Raw genomic sequence first — 16,265 nt, 5'->3', positions numbered from 1 at the left:
ACCAAGGAACACCATCAGTGCTCGGTTGTCTCCACCAAGTCTGTCCCCAAACAATTTGATTTGCTGGTTTTAAGCATTAAACTTTCAAATAGCTCTTTGTTGACTGTTGCTGGGTGTTATTGTCCTCCATCAGCACCGGCCTGTACCCTACCTGCCCTAAGCTCTCTCCTGGTCCCTTACATTAAGTCTGAATTTGTCAAGCTAGATGACCTAAACTGGGACATACTTAAACCACCTGACCAAGTCCTAAAGCAATGGGACTCCCTAAATCTTTCTCAGATTATTACCAATCCAACCAGGTATGACTCCAAACACACACAAAAGGCTACTCTTCTTGATGTTATCCTCACAAATAATCCTGACAGGTATCAGTCTGGTGTTTTCTGTAATGACCTTAGTGATCACTGTTTTACAGCCTTTGTTTGTAATGGCTGCACAGTGAAACGACCTGTCCTGATTTGTCATAGACGCTTGCTAAAAAACTTTACTGAGCAAGCCTTCCTTCATGAACTAGCCTCTGTAACTTGGTATAGAATCAGCTTGATCCTTGATCTGTCCAAGACGCTTGGACCTTCTTTTTTAATATTTTCAGTGATATTGTCAACAAACACACCCTCATAAAGAAAATGAGAATTAAAAACAGGTTCAGACCCTGGTTGAACTGTGATCTGTCAAAGTTACTTCACCTCAAGAATTCCATTTGGCGAAAGGCTCAGCATACACATACTCAGGCTGACTAACTCTCGTTCAGGCAAATGAGAAATAAGTGCACTCAGGCTATCCGGAAGGCCGAAGTTAGTTACTTTAAGGAGCAGTTCTCTCTCTGTGGGTCTAACCCCAAGAAATTCTGGAAAATGGTTAAAGACCTGGAGAATAAACCCTCCTCCTCACCCACTTGGCCAAAAGCCAGGGAAATGCAGCGCGGCAAATTATATAAAAATCTAACTTTCACTAAATCACACATGAAAGATACTAAATTAAAGCTACACTCGTTGTGAATCCAGCCAACATGTCAGATTTTAAAAAGGCTTTTCGGCGAAAGCATAAGAAGCTATTATCTGATGATAGCACAACAGTAAACAAAGAGGGTAGCACATTTCAACCCTGCAGGCGCTACACAAAACGTGGAAATAAAATATAAAACATGCCTTACCTTTGACGAGCTTCTTTTGTTGGCACTCCAATATGTCCCATAAACATCACAATTGGTCCTTTTGTTCGATTAATTCCGTCCATATATATCCAAAATGTCCATTTATTTGGCGCGTTTGATCCAGAAAAAAACAGCTTCCAAATTGCGCAACATCACAACAAAATATTTAAAAAGTTGCCTGTAAACTTTGCCAAAACATTTCAAACTACTTTTGTAAAACAACTTTAGGTATTTTTAAACATTATTAATTGATCAAATTGAAGACGGGTCTATCTGTGTTCAATACAGGAAGACAACAAACCAAGCTACTTTTCAAGTTTTGCGCAACTCTCAACAGTGTTACGCAGTTCCTAGATGGCCGTACATCTTCATTGTACAAATTAATAACCTCAACCAAATTCCAAAGACTGGTGACATCCAGTGGAAGCGGTAGGAACTGAAAACAAGTTCCTAAGAAATATTGTTTCCAATGAGAACTCACTGAACAGACAGAGACCTCAAAAAAAAAAGTTCTGAACGGTTAGTCCTCGGGGTTTTGCCTGCTACATAAGTTCTGTTATACTCACAGACATGATTCAAACAGTTTTAGAAATTTAATCCAAATCTACTAATAATATGCATATCTTATATTCTTGGCATGAGAGGCAGAAAGTTGAAATTGGGCATGCTATTTATCCAAAAGTGAAAATGCTGCCCCCTATACCTTTAAGAAGTTAAGGTGAGAGCCCCTATTATCTCCAAGCCTGTCTCTGACCTTTTTAACCTGTCTCTCCTCTCTGGGGAGGTTCCGATTGCTTGGAAGGCAACCACGGTGCATCCTTTATTTAAAAGTGGAGATCAAGCTGATCCTAACTGTTATAGGCCAATTTCTATTTTGCCCTGTTTATCAAAAGTGTGAGAAAAACTTGTCAATAATCTACTGGCTGGCTCTCTTGAAGTCTATAGTATTCTCTCTGGTATGCAATCTGGTTTCCGTTCTGGTTAAGGATGTGTCACTGCAACCTTAAAGGTCCTAAATTATATCACCATTGCCCTTGATTCTACGCAATGCTGTGCTGCTACTTTTATTGACTTGGCCGGCTAAGGAGTATTGGTGTATTTGAGGAGTCTTTGGCCTGGTTTGCTAACTACCTCTCTCAAAGAGTGCAATGTATAAAGTCAGAACATCTGCTGTCTAAGCCACTGCCTGTCACCAAGGGAGTACCCCAAGGCTCGATCTTAGGCCCCACGCTCTTCTCAATTTACATCAACAACATAGCTCTCTCATCTATTTATATGCCTATGTCTTATACTAAGCTGGCCCCTCCCCGGGGGGGGGGGGGGGGGGGGGGGGGGGGGGGGGGGGGGGGGGGGGGGGAGATAAAACTGCCAAAACTCTGAAAGGTACATCAGAATTGCAACACAAGATTTGCTCAAGCCTTAAATGTTAGTCCGTAATTGTATGTTCACAGATTAAATGTAATGTTTATGTTTCATACATGGCTTTTCTTACAATCCTAACAATTTAAGTATGGGTTTTCTTACGATCCTAACGATACATACGTTCAACCTTTTGGCAGCTATCTGGCTCCATACATAATCCAACCTCTCCCCGTTTTCCAGTCGTTCAGTACAGCACTGTTTCCTATCAATTGAATGTCCCAGAACGTACAAACGTATTGAACTCAGCCAACTACAATTTAGCTTTCTGCCACATGCAAGTAAATCGACGCTTTTCATTGGCTGATATGCATTTTTAACTGGAGAATCCATTTAACTTTAAATGGTTGCTTATGTTCGCAAGTACGGCACTGAGGTCTCTTAGTTATGTCCAACGTTATCAATGAACAATACATGTTTTTCTTGACCAAATGCGACACAATCCCATTGCCTTCCAGTCAAAAAACTACACTAACCGCGTTGTCTGCATTGCGTCTTATTTCACCCAGGACAAAGTGCAGAGTTGTGTCTCTCGCTTCACATATGCGACTCTGGCTGTAAACCTACACTCACTTCCCTGAAATGGAAACTGGGCGGAGATCTCGTTCCTGAAGCTCGAAAGTGAAAGTATAAAAAGCATTATAGAAGGCTTGATGCTTTTTGTAGCTTGATGGTTAACATTATCACAGGTTTGTAAACCGTGTAAGGCTTATCATTATCGTATCCTATGTGGGCTGTACATGGAGCAATGAGATTGCGCGCATGTCGGCCCCTTCCTCAACTGTTCATCGAGGGTGTGCCACGGACACCACCATTTTTGATGTGAGTATTTGCCAATAGCACTACACAGCTGATTCAAATAATGAAAGATTGATGAGTTGGTTATTTGAATTAACCATGTTGACTATTAAAACCAACCCTAATGTGAGGTTCTGTGTTATACACTATAGCCCTTACCATATCATATGTGATGGAATATTATTTGCTGTTGGCTTGTGTGGGTATATGTGTTATGCAACATAGCTGACTTGAGACATTGTTAACAGTTTCAGGGCCATGGGCCTTTTCTCGTGGTGGAAAAATACAGAATAACATGAAGACAGGCACTGTGCAATGAGTTGTGAGGGCACATTCAGAACGTAGTGTTGCGGGAACAAACGGTATTTTGTTAGATAACAGGAGCCAGGTGTGAGATAACTGTATTGAGTGTGTGAGCGCATAGATATTCTACAACGACTGACCGCTGAAGCACTTAGGAGGCTGGGACCAGCCTGTGTGCCAACAATCAACAAGGCTGAGTGAGTTTAAACCATGCCCAGTCTCTACTCTGACAGGCCGGCTCGGAAGCAGGAACTACTTCTGTCAAGAGTATATTATAATATCTTTGTCAGGAACAAGTCAGTTCTCTGTTTGCCCTGCGAGGTGGGACAGAGAGCCCGTGCATATGAAAATTGCATGTACCACTTAATGCTTAGCTAATAAAAAATACATAGTATACAATCGGTGACTCAATGTCATATTTATCCTGATACCAGATTCGAATTGACGCAACCCTAACACTAACCAGAAACCGTGGATGGATGGCGGCATTCGCACAAAACTGAAAGCGCGACCCACCGCATTTAACCATGGAAAGAGGTCTGGGAATATGTCTGAATATAAACATTGTAGTTATTCCCCCCGCAAGGCAATCAAAAAAGCTAAATGCCAGTACAGGGACAATGTGGAGTCACAATTCAACAGCTCAGACACGAGACGTATGTGGCAGGGTCTACATGAAATCACAGACTACAAAATGAAATCCAGCCATGTCACGGACACCAACGTCACACTTCCAGACAAACTAAACACCGTTGCCCGCTTTGAGGATAATACAGTACCACCGTCACAGCCCACTAACAAGGACTGCCCCCCCCCCCCCTTCTCCTTGGCTGACATGAGTAAAAGATTTAAACGTGTTAACCCTCGCAAGGCTGCTGGCCCAGATGGCATTCCTAGCCGCGTCCTCAAAGCATGCGCAGACCAGCTGGCTGGTGTGTTTACGGACATATTCAGTCACTCCCTATCCCAGTCTGTTGTCCCCACATGCTTCAAGATGGCTACCATTGTTCCTGTACCCAAAAGGAAAAGATAATTGAACTAAATGACTACCGCCCCATAGCACTCACTTCTGTCATCATAAAGTGCTTTGAGAGACTAGTCAAGGATCATATCACCTCCACCTTACCGGCCACCCTAGACCCACTTCAGTTTGCACACCGCCCCAACAGGTCCACAGACGATGCAATCGCCATCACACTGCCCTATCCCATCTGGACAAAATAAATACCTATGTAAGAATGCTGTTCATTGACTACAGCTCAGCATTCAACACCATAGTACCCTCCAAGCTCATCATCAAGCTGGAGGACCTGGGTCTCAACCCCACCCTGTGCAATTGGGTCCTGGACTTTGACGGGCCGCCCCCAGTTGGTGAAGGTAGGAAACAGCATCTCCAATTCGCTGACCCTCAACACTGGGTCCCCACAAGGGTGCATGCTCAGCCCTCTCCTGTACAACCTGTTCACCCATGACTGCGTGGCCATGCACACCTCCAACTTAATCATCATGTTTGCAGACGACACAACGGTAGTGGGCTTGATTACAAACAACGACGAGACAGCCTACAGGGAGGAGGTGAGGGCACTCTGAGTGTGTTGTCAGGAAAACAACCTCTCACTCAACGTCAACAAAACAAGGGAGATTATCGTGGACTTCAGGAAACAGCATGACCATTACAGCACCCGATGTCACAGGAAGGCCAAAAGATCATCAAGGACATCAACCACCCGAGCAACTGCCTGTTCACACCGTTATCATCCAGAAGGCGAGGTCAGTACAGGTGTGTCAAATCTGGGACCGAGAGGCTGAAAAACAGCTTCTATCTCAAGGCCATCAGACTGCTAAACAGAAATCATTAACTCAGAGAGGCTGCTGCCTACATTGGGTCTCAATCACTGGACACTTTAGTAAATGGATCACTAGTCACTTTATACAATGCACTCTAAATAATGCTAAATAATACGTTACTCATATCACATGTATATACTGTATTTTATACCATCTATTGCACCTTCGCCATTGCTCATCCATATACTTACATGTGCATATTCTCATTCACCCCTTTAGATTTGTGTGTATTAGGTAGTTGTTGGGGAGTTGTTAGATATTACTGTTAAATATTATTGTTATGTTACTGCACTGTCAGAACTAGAAGCACAAGCATTTCGCTACACTCGCATTAACATCTGCTAACCATGTGTATGTGACAAATAAAATTTGATTTGAAGTGAACTCAAGAGATAATCACCAGAGGACAGGAATATATTTTTTTTTAAACAAAGAAGGCATAGGTAAATTACCTCCCACCCTGCTGGAAAAACAGATGAGACCCTGGAGAGGGAGTGAGTGGAGCTACTGGGAGAAGTACAAATATGTGACAACTACAACATTGTGAGTGCCAAAATGTCGTTCAGGCCCTTCCTTTGAAAGACTTAGAAGAAAGATGGCCAGCCATGTTTGAGCTCACTCGGGTACAACATACAGCTGAATGAAAATAGTCAATGTAGGTAGAAAATGTATATTGATCAAAATATATTTTTGTCTTGACCTAATATTCTAATCTACAATGAAATATGCATTAAAGATTAGTCTGAACATTCTCACTCTGCACATGCTTTGGGAGGGGTTTCCCAATAGCATTATGGCTCTCAGATCATATTTTGTCCTTATCTGTTCAGAAGATCCCCCCCTGGATTTCTGCATAAATTGGTCATAAAATTTGATCTGATCTTCATCTAAGTCACAACAATAGACAGTCTGCTTAAACTAATAACACACAAACAATTATACATTTTCATGTCTTTATTGAACACACTGTGTAAACATTCACAGTGTAGGGTGGGGAAAGTATGTGAACCCTTGGATTTAATAACTGGTTGACCCTCCTTTGGCAGCAACTCAACCAAAGGGTTTCTGTAGTTGCGGATCAGACCTGCACGACGGTCAGGAGGAATTTTGGACCATTCCTCTTTACAAAACTGTTTCAGTTCAGCAATATTCTTAGGGTGTATGGTGTGAACCGCTCGCGAGGTCATGCCTCAACATTTTAAATCGGATTGAGGTCAGGACTCTGACTGGACCACTACAGAAGGTGTATTTTCTTCTGTTAAAGCCATTCTGTAGTTGATTTACTTCTAATGATTTGGGTCATTATCCTGTTGCATCACCCAACTTCTGTTGGGTGATGCATTGGCGGACAGATAGCCTTACATTCTCCTGCATGATATCTTGATCGACTTGGGAATTCATTTTTCCGTCGATGATAGCAAGCTGTCCAGGCCTTGAGGCAGCAAAGCAGCCCCAAATCATGATGCTCTCTCTACCATAATTTACAGTTGTGATGAGTTTTTGATGTTGGTGTGCTGTGCCTTTTTTTTTCTCCAGGAACAACTCAACTTTAGTTTAATCTGTCCACAGAATATTTTGCAAGAAGCGCTGTGGAACCTCCAGGTGCTCTTTTGCGAACTTCAGACTTGCAGCAATGTTTTTTTTGGACAGCAGTGGCTTCTTGTTTAGTCTTTTACGTATCGTAGACTCGTCAACAGAGATGTTAGCATGTTCCAGAGATTTCTGTAAGTCTTTAGCTGACACTCAAGGATTCACCTTAACCTCATTGAGCATTCTGCACTGTGCTCTTGCTGTCATCTTTGCAGGACGGCCACTCCTAGGGAGAGTAGCAACAGTGCTGAACTTTCTCCATTTATAGGCAATTTGTCTTACCGTGGACTGATGAACATCAAGGCTTTTAGAGACCCTTTCCAGCTTTATGCAAGTCAACAATGAATCTACTGTAGGTCTTCTGAGATCGCTTTTGTTCGAGGCATGGTTCACATCAGGCAATGCTTCTTGTGAATAGCAAACTCAAATTCTGTAACTGTTTTTTATAGGGCAGGGCAGCTCTAACAATCATCTCCTATCTCGTCTCATTGATTGGACTCCAGGTTAGCGGACTCCTGACTACAATTAGCTTTTGGAAAAGCCATTAACCTAGGGGTTCACATACTTTTTCCAACCTACACTGTGAATGTTTAAATTTATTTATTCAATATATAAAAATACAATCATGTGTGTGTTATTAGTTTAAGCACATTGTGTTTGTCTATTGTTGTGACTAAGATGAAGATCCGAAAAAAATGTATGACTAATTGATGCAGAAATCCAGGAAATTCCAAAGGGTTCACATGCTTTTTCTTGCCACTGTATTTTGTAACAATATGTGCAATGTATGTTTTGAAAACCCATGTTTTAATTAATCTAAAACAGCTTGAATGAGGTATTTGAGCTAAAGTTCATATTGTGCTTTGTCTAAAGTGCTAATTCCAAACTATCGCCTAAACCTTATGCAGTTGTGAACATCTGAAGTGATTTGTAGTCAGGTGCAAGCTATCTGGATGTACAGGTAACTTTACCTAAGGAGGCAAGGTGTAGTTATACCCAGAATGCTTACAGATGACAAAATAATGAGCTCTCCACAAATGCCTAAGGAGTAGGGTTTAAGGGGCAATTTGAGTTTGAAGAAATTATAACATTTATTTTATTCAAAATAAAGATGTTGAAGTTGAACACTGTTGTTTCTTTTTGCATATTCCCTTGTATAGAAATAACAATTTTTAGTAAATTATGTTGAGGCAACTATTTACATCAGCTTTTTAAGTATAGTTGTGAGTATATATTTGAGTAGTAGGAACCCAATTTAAATCAATTTTACTAACCTGAATACAATAAGTTACTACATTTGTAGATTCATCATAGAATATCAATTACGATACTGAGAAAATTCAGCAAATTAATCTTACAATAGTAGTTTGGTAACTAATTAAATTAAGTATATCAAACTTATAACATTAGTTCTGGGACTTGAAGGACTTAAGCAGGCTAAACAAAAAAAGAACTGTTCTGAACCTGATAAAATTAAGTTGAATGAAAGGGAATTTTGAGATCCAGTTGTTTGCACTTAATATATTTGAGTTTGTAATACACTAAAAGTGAAGCATATTATACTTAAAATATCCTCCTTGTTGGATTTACTTAAAAAGCTGACGCAAATAGTTACCTACATTTTTTTTAAGTAAAAGGGACACAATATTTTGTGTAGTGCACCGACCATATCTCTGCCGGTACCCGGTGAGCTGCAGGAGCCTTGGAATGACTGAATAGAATATTTTGAGTTGTACATTACACAGGGCAGACATAATAGGCTTGCCAGACGAAGAGAAGATAACATTGTTATGCGCTTGCCTTGGCAATGAGGGACTGTGCATCTTAAATACCTTGACAATGACTGAAACATGTGCAGCAATGATTGATGCCCTCACTGTTTACTTCAGCAATGCTCAGGAGCCTCGGGACGGTCAAGAGCCTCGGGACGGTCAAGAGCCTCGGGACTGTCAGGAGCCTCGGGACGGTCAAGAGCCTCGGGACTGTCAGGAGCCTCGGGACTGTCAGGAGCCTCGGGACTGTCAGGAGCCTCGGGACGGTCAGGAGCCTCGGGACGGTCAGGAGCCTCGGGACGGTCAGGAGCCTCGGGACTGTCAGGAGCCTCGGGACTGTCAGGAGCCTCGGGACTGCCAGGAGCCTCAGGACCCGGATGATTCACAAAGAATCAAACAGAACAGTGAGTCAAACAGAACATCCCAAAACTATCACAATTCTGATCCTCAAAATGTGAGCACCATATTTAACATTTGTACAAATAGCAACATGCACCCATAATGTTTAAAGGTCATAAATACTTATGAAAACATTTAATAGCTGGCCAGATAGTGTTAAGTACAAAACACGTTTAGAATTTACCAAAACAAACATATATTTAATAACAGAACATAATGTGTTGATTCCAGGTCACAGCAATACAGGTCATGTCTGCATCCATCTTGTGTCATCTGTATTCCTCTTAAGTATTAGCCCACTGAGCTAAAGGCCACCAAACTCACAAAGCCAACTCAATGACATTCATAGGTTTCCTGTTATCAAGTGATATTAAGTATGACTAGCAATCCTGGAAAATATCCATGATGATGTGTTTTGTGTCATGGATATTTTAAAGGTAGTAAATGTAGGATAGCTGTGTGGACTGAAATGTATAATGGCCACACATGTTCTGGAAAATTCTCAATACTACCAATTGTATACCACGAAATTGGGGAGAAAAAAGGGGTAAAAAAATATACATGTTTTACGGGCCATTCTTTGCCCCCCTTGGGTTAGAGGATGGTTTATGAGTAAAATGCACCCTTTTAACCTTTCAAATCCCAAATAGTGAATAACTAGTTTACTTTCAACGAACTACAATAGGTTAGGCTACTGTTGTGGATTAGGTGAATTACTAGGTGACTTGCTGGCTAACACATACCTGCTTTGTCAACAAGCAGGTTATCATAAAAGAGCAATATTTTTTTTCTATTTAGGAAAAAGGATGATCATTACAGGAGCAGCAGCAACAGTGGGAGCAAGTAAGATAATGTATTTAGTCAGCATGAATATTATATTTGATCCAATAACTCCACTAATCTGATTGATCTGTATTATATTTGTTGATTTTTGCTATAAAAAAACTAACACTGTGGTCAAAATCCATTGTAGACATAAGTTCAAACAATGTAAATGGAACAATAATTGCCAGAATAAGAAACACAGTATAAATGGCACAATAATTGTCAGGATAAGAAAAGGAATCTCTAGTCTATGCTCTGAACATTATTGGTTAAGCCCGTTCTAGGTGTTACCTTCAAATAATTTCACAGTTGTGTTACTACTTTCTTTTGTCATTTAGGCCTAAGTCATTCACATTATAGTGATACCATTGTCAAACCTCCTATAACAGGGAGCCATGTATGTTTTTGGTTGTTTGCTCGTTGCATGCTCTTGTCTGCTGGGCCTTCACAGCTGCAGCAGTGTTGGGGGCACCAGTAGCCCTGGGAGTGGCAGGTGTGACTACTGTTGGGGTTGCTGCTGGAGCAACTGCAGGGGGCGCCGCAATAGGTAAAATCAAAGAAAGCTTTAATGGCATGATGGAATAAAGGAAGCCAATGGTAGTGTTTGTGATTATACTGTTTAGATCATATGACTTATTGAGTAGAATTTATCATTGATGATTGACTTAGTCGTTTTCTTCTTTGCTCTTATAATGTAAGGATGTGTATCCTGTGTGTATCCATTTTGGGTCACCCATGTTCTTTGAAACTATTACCCCACTGAGCCAAAACCCACTAAAGTCCCAAAGCCACCTCCATGACACTCATAGGTTTAAGTGGTATTCAGCAAGACCAGAAGTCCTGGAAAATATCTATGCTAATGTGTTTTGTGTCAAAAAGCATAATTATAGATTTTTTTCCCAGGAAGTAAATGCAGGCTTTCTATTAGGATAGCTATGAGGCTTTCTATTAGGACAGCTATGAGGCTTTCTATTAGGACAGCTATGAGGCTTTCTATTAGGACAGCTATGAGGCTTTCTATTAGGACAGCTATGAGGCTTTCTATTAGGACAGCTATGAGGCTTTCTATTAGGATAGCTATGAGGCTTTCTATTAGGACAGCTATGAGGCTTTCTATTAGGATAGCTATGAGGCTTTCTATTAGGACAGCTATGAGGCTTTCTATTAGGACAGCTATGAGGCTTTCTATTTGGATAGCTATGAGGCTTTCTATTAGGACAGCTATGAGGCTTTCTGTTAGGACAGCTATGAGGCTTTCTGTTAGGACAGCTATGAGGCTTTCTGTTAGGACAGCTATGAGGCTTTCTGTTAGGACAGCTATGAGGCTTTCTGTTAGGACAGCTATGAGGCTTTCTGTTAGGACAGCTATGAGGCTTTCTATTAGGACAGCTATGAGGCTTTCTATTAGGACAGCTATGAGGCTTTCTATTAGGATAGCTATGAGGCTTTCTATTAGGACAGCTATGAGGCTTTCTATTAGGACAGCTATGAGGCTTTCTATTAGGACAGCTATGAGGCTTTCTATTAGGACAGCTATGAGGCTTTCTATTAGGACAGCTATGAGGCTTTCTATTAGGACAGCTATGAGGCTTTCTATTAGGATAGCTATGAGGCTTTCTATTAGGATAGCTATGAGGCTTTCTATTAGGACAGCTATGAGGCTTTCTATTAGGACAGCTATGAGGCTTTCTATTAGGACAGCTATGAGGCTTTCTGTTAGGACAGCTATGAGGCTTTCTGTTAGGACAGCTATGAGGCTTTCTGTTAGGACAGCTATGAGGCTTTCTGTTAGGACAGCTATGAGGCTTTCTGTTAGGACAGCTATGAGGCTTTCTATTAGGATAGCTATGAGGCTTTCTATTAGGATAGCTATGAGGCTTTCTATTAGGATAGCTATGAGGCTTTCTATTAGGACAGCTATGAGGCTTTCTATTAGGACAGCTATGAGGCTTTCTATTAGGACAGCTATAAAGGCTTTCTATTAGGACAGCTATGAGGCTTTCTATTAGGACAGCTATGAGGCTTTCTATTAGGACAGCTATGAGGCTTTCTATTAGGACAGCTATGAGGCTTTCTATTAGGACAGCTATGAGGCTTTCTATTAGGACAGCTATGAGGCTTTCTATTAGGACAGCTATGAGGCTTTCTATTAGGACAGCTATGAGGCTTTCTATTAGGACAGCTATGAGGCTTTCATATGCAGTGTATATAATTACATTTTGGGACTATATGAAGGATGGACTGATGGGCTAGAAAAAATGTATTGAGTAAAAGTCCTTTTAACATTTTGAATCCAAAATGGTGAGCACCTAGTTTACAATCAACAACCAAGGTTACTCTGATGGATTGGGTGAATTACAAGTTCAGTTGCCATAAAAGGAAGTTATCGTAAAATAAGCAATATTTTCTTTACCGTTTAGGAACGGGTACAATTGCTGCAGCAGCAACAGCAACAGTGGGAGCAGGTGAGATTATTTATTTAGTCAGCATGAATTCAAATGATCAATTACCAGCTTCAAATAATTTGTATAGATGTACAGTATTGCTACTTTGTTTTGTTGTTTAGGCCAAACATTCCCAGGACAGTCATACTATTGTCAACCTCCTATAACACGAGGCCAGGTATGTTTCTGGTTGCTTGCTCAAGTGTTTCTGCTGGGCCTTCATAGTTGCGGCAGTGGCAATGGCACCAGTTGTCCTAGGAGCGATAGGATTCACTGCTGGTGGGATTGCTGCTGGATCATATGCAGCAAGCATGATGTCTGCAGCGGCCGTGGTAAATGGAGGTGGGGTAGCAGCAGGAGGTCTTGTTGCTGTTCTACAGTCAGCAGGTAAATACGAAGAAAGCTACAGTCTTTCGAATGAAATAAAGATGGACAATGGTGGTTCTTGTGATGTCATAACTTACTAAATCACATGACTTGATGTTGTTTATCATTGCTGTTTGGATTTATTTTTATTTTTTATGTGGGACAGTGACAGATGTGTATGTGGTCAACCTAGGTGCTGCAGGGCTTTCAGGAGCGGCTACAGCGGCGGTGGGAGGTGCTGGAGCTGCGATTAGTGGAGCCTTGGGATGGGGGGCCGCAGGAGCAGGGTTCTCAGGAGCGGCAGCAGCTACTACAGCAGCTACGGCAGGTGTGTGAGTGGCAGTGTAATGTAAGCAAGTTTGTTTCTCATATATGGGATAGTGACGTGTGTGGTCTTCTCTAGGTGCTGCAGGGCTCTCTGCAACGGCTACAGCAGCCGCGGGAGGTGTTGGAGCAGCAGTTGGGGGAACAGCAGGATGGCTGGCCTCAAGGACAAGGACACCTGAAAAGGAGGAAGGAAAAGATACAGGAGCAGCTACAGCAGCTGCTGCAGGAGGTTTGTCAGATTCATTTATCATTGATAAATTGGTCATGTAAGTCAAATTAATATTTGGCCTCTAGAGCTAAGGACTGTATAGGCTAAGGCTGGTTCATGTAGGTAAGCTACCACTATGGGGCAGTAGTCAAAGTGCAAGAAATAGTTGTCACTTTATTGCATACATGAAAAGACAAGGTACTTTTAGTAGGTAAGGTAAAGGCTTGATCAGGTGTGGTGAGTTGCAGGGAGGGGGCGTGGCCAGAAGGTAATTGGGATAAGAGCAGTGAGGATGTTTGTATCTCGTATGTGGAAGAGCAATGTGTGTGGTCTTCCTCTAGGTCTTCCTCTAGGTGCCTCAGGAGAGGCTACAAAGGCTTTGGGAGGTGTTAGAGCAGCAGTTGTTGGAGCGTCTGAAGTGGAGGGAGGAGTCGAGGAGAGAGGGCTTTCAGGAACGACTACAGCAGCTGCAAAAGGTGTGTGGGGAGTCATTTATCATTTTAATTGGTAATGTAAGGATATTTGTATCTCGAATGTGGAACAGCGATGTGTGTTGTCTTCATCTAGGTGCTGCAGGGCTTTCAGGAGAGGCTACAGCAGCTGTGGGTCGTGTTAAAACAGCAGTTGGTGGAGCGGCGGGATGGCTGTTCTCAAGAATCAGGACGTCTAAAAAGGAGGGAGGAGAGTAAAGAGGGAAGAGAGAGGATGAGAAGAGGGCCCTTTACATAAAAACTGTTGATGTTATGAATGTTTTTTTTTGTTGCTCCTTAATTATTTGTTATTTTTATATTTTTCTCATTGGAAGGTTGCAAGTTCAAACCCCCGAGCTGACAAGGTACAAATCTGTCGTTCTGCCCCTGAACAGGCAGTTAAACCACTGTTCCTAGGCCGTCATTGAAAATAAGAATTTGTTCTTAACTGACTTGCCTAGTTAAAATAAAGCTAAAAAAAAAAATGTAAAAAAATTATTTCAGATTTTTGAGTTTATTTTCGTAAATATTTTCTTGCTAAAAAAACATGAGCAGGTGCAGAGTAATAGTTTGTGTGGAAGTGCTTTCTAATGACGAATAAACTATCAAAATAAAGAAAGTTGCACTCTCCATGTATAAACCCCCAGCAATTTAATGGGTATTTACCAACGTTTCGGCATAGTAAATTTTTTCTCAACACTCTTTTTCTTGGTTAAAAACTTCTTAAGATTTATTTTTTAGGGGCTTGTAAGTAAGCATTTTACTGTAAGGTCTACCCACACCTGTTGTATTTGGTGCATGTGACAAATAACACTTGATTTGATTTTGATTTGAATGATTTCATAATGGTGTTATGAGTGCATATGTAAACCCCCTTTTGGTGTTGCCAAAACACATACTGGTATATACCCACTCAACATGTATTGCAAACAGATGCATCCACATCCACTCAGAGGAACAATTATGCATGTGACAAAATAATTAACAAACATACTTTCAAAATAGAGGTCTATTGTATAATGGAAACATGTTTTTTTAATTGTCACCATACCCAGCCCTTTGACACACCAAACACAGAACAGGTGTGTAATGTGCTTTGCAGGTGTGGTTCCCTTGCACATGCTGAATAAATGTAATTCAACCACTGCAAACCCTCATACTTCCTGGTGAACTAATTTTCCGGTGGAGTTTCATTCAAATAAGTTTTCAGTACATTTATTTCTAAAGACATCCCTTTAAATTTGGTGAAAAGCACCTGTTAAGTCAAATTTTCTCAACAGACTCACTAGAATATATGGAGAGAATGTTCCGAATTTTAGAGATCATTAAAAGAAAGTAATTTAAATACACACATTCGTCTCACTTCAGCACTTATTAAAAAATACTCTTATTTCGGGTTCGGAAAGAATTTATGAATAAAAAAACAGGTTTGAAAAGCCTGAAAGTTGACATATTCAATTGGTCAATCGATTAAATATTGGAAGGTGAGAGAAGTGTACAATAGGGGTTGAACAAGGAGTCCTATAAATCTACCCTAATAATTGTCACTAATTACAGATGACAACGGTCCAGTAGTCGTGAACCGTGCGCCAGACTCCAGGTTTTATACTGCTAGGTATGGTCTGCGTTCCATAAAGATTCAAATAGGCTACATGCCCTTAATGATTGCACAACATGTAATACGTCAGCGTAATATGATCCACTATTGCTAGCAATACTAAAGAACAACCACACAAACGTGACAGAGGAAAGATTTAACAATGGAATTATGAGTGGCGTCTTTAGGCCTAGGTTTCCGGGGCTTCATCCAAAGAGGTTTTTGTTCCAGAAAGAAATTGTGTTTTTCTGACTAAACCACATATCTTTTGACCGTAACGCAGTGTCCCATTTTGGACTGAAGCTGAACTTTACAATATTATATTTAACCCCGTTTAAAATGAACAATGTTGAGGTGGTAGAACTGACCGAATGAAATGAATCGTAGACGTTTTATAACCTATTCCTGTCTACAGGTTAACGTGCTTGGATCATGTCTGTTATTTCCATATAGGCTATGTAACTATTTGTTAAAAAAATTAAATAAATTAAAAGTGAATTTATTTTATTGGGCTGTATTTATTCACTTACCTACTTACTTTTTCTATCGTTGTTGTCGCGCTGTCAAGAGAATAACCTGCAAGTTAGTATTTCAGTGCACTGTTTACTCCATTTACTCCATGGCGGACTGCAATAGCGTTGAATAGTCCCCGCGATATGCAACTGTTCAGGGAAGTCAGGAACCAATACACACAGTCAGTGGACAAAAGCAAAGGCCAGCTTTTTCAAGCAGAAATTTGCATCCTG

The 16,265-nt window shown here is 41.0% G+C and overlaps 1 protein-coding gene across 4 annotated transcripts; it reads left to right on the top strand.

Moving 5' to 3' along the window:
* The first annotated feature begins 3,096 nt into the window (after window positions 1–3,096).
* Window positions 3,097–16,021, top strand: LOC139383879 (uncharacterized). 4 transcript variants are annotated; one of them, XM_071128473.1, is made up of 10 exons: window positions 3,097–3,394; window positions 9,001–9,287; window positions 10,081–10,125; window positions 10,559–10,654; window positions 12,528–12,572; window positions 12,777–12,938; window positions 13,111–13,245; window positions 13,330–13,473; window positions 13,794–13,928; window positions 14,020–16,021. In XM_071128473.1, the coding sequence occupies exons 1-10, from the start codon at window positions 3,300–3,302 to the stop codon at window positions 14,139–14,141; spliced, it is 1,266 nt and encodes a 421-aa protein (XP_070984574.1). In that variant the 5' UTR covers window positions 3,097–3,299; the 3' UTR covers window positions 14,142–16,021. The 4 variants fall into 4 exon arrangements, with proteins under 4 accessions (XP_070984574.1, XP_070984573.1, XP_070984576.1 ...); XM_071128472.1 differs by having other exon boundaries at window positions 3,123–3,394; window positions 13,321–13,473; XM_071128474.1 differs by lacking the exon at window positions 3,097–3,394 and adding an exon at window positions 7,076–7,245 and having other exon boundaries at window positions 13,321–13,473.
* Window positions 16,022–16,265: the final 244 nt, after the last annotated feature.

Source organism: Oncorhynchus clarkii, chromosome 25 (genome assembly GCF_045791955.1).
Source record: "Oncorhynchus clarkii lewisi isolate Uvic-CL-2024 chromosome 25, UVic_Ocla_1.0, whole genome shotgun sequence".
NCBI lineage: Eukaryota > Metazoa > Chordata > Actinopteri > Salmoniformes > Salmonidae > Oncorhynchus > Oncorhynchus clarkii.
This window is presented reverse-complemented; position numbering and strand designations above follow the sequence as displayed.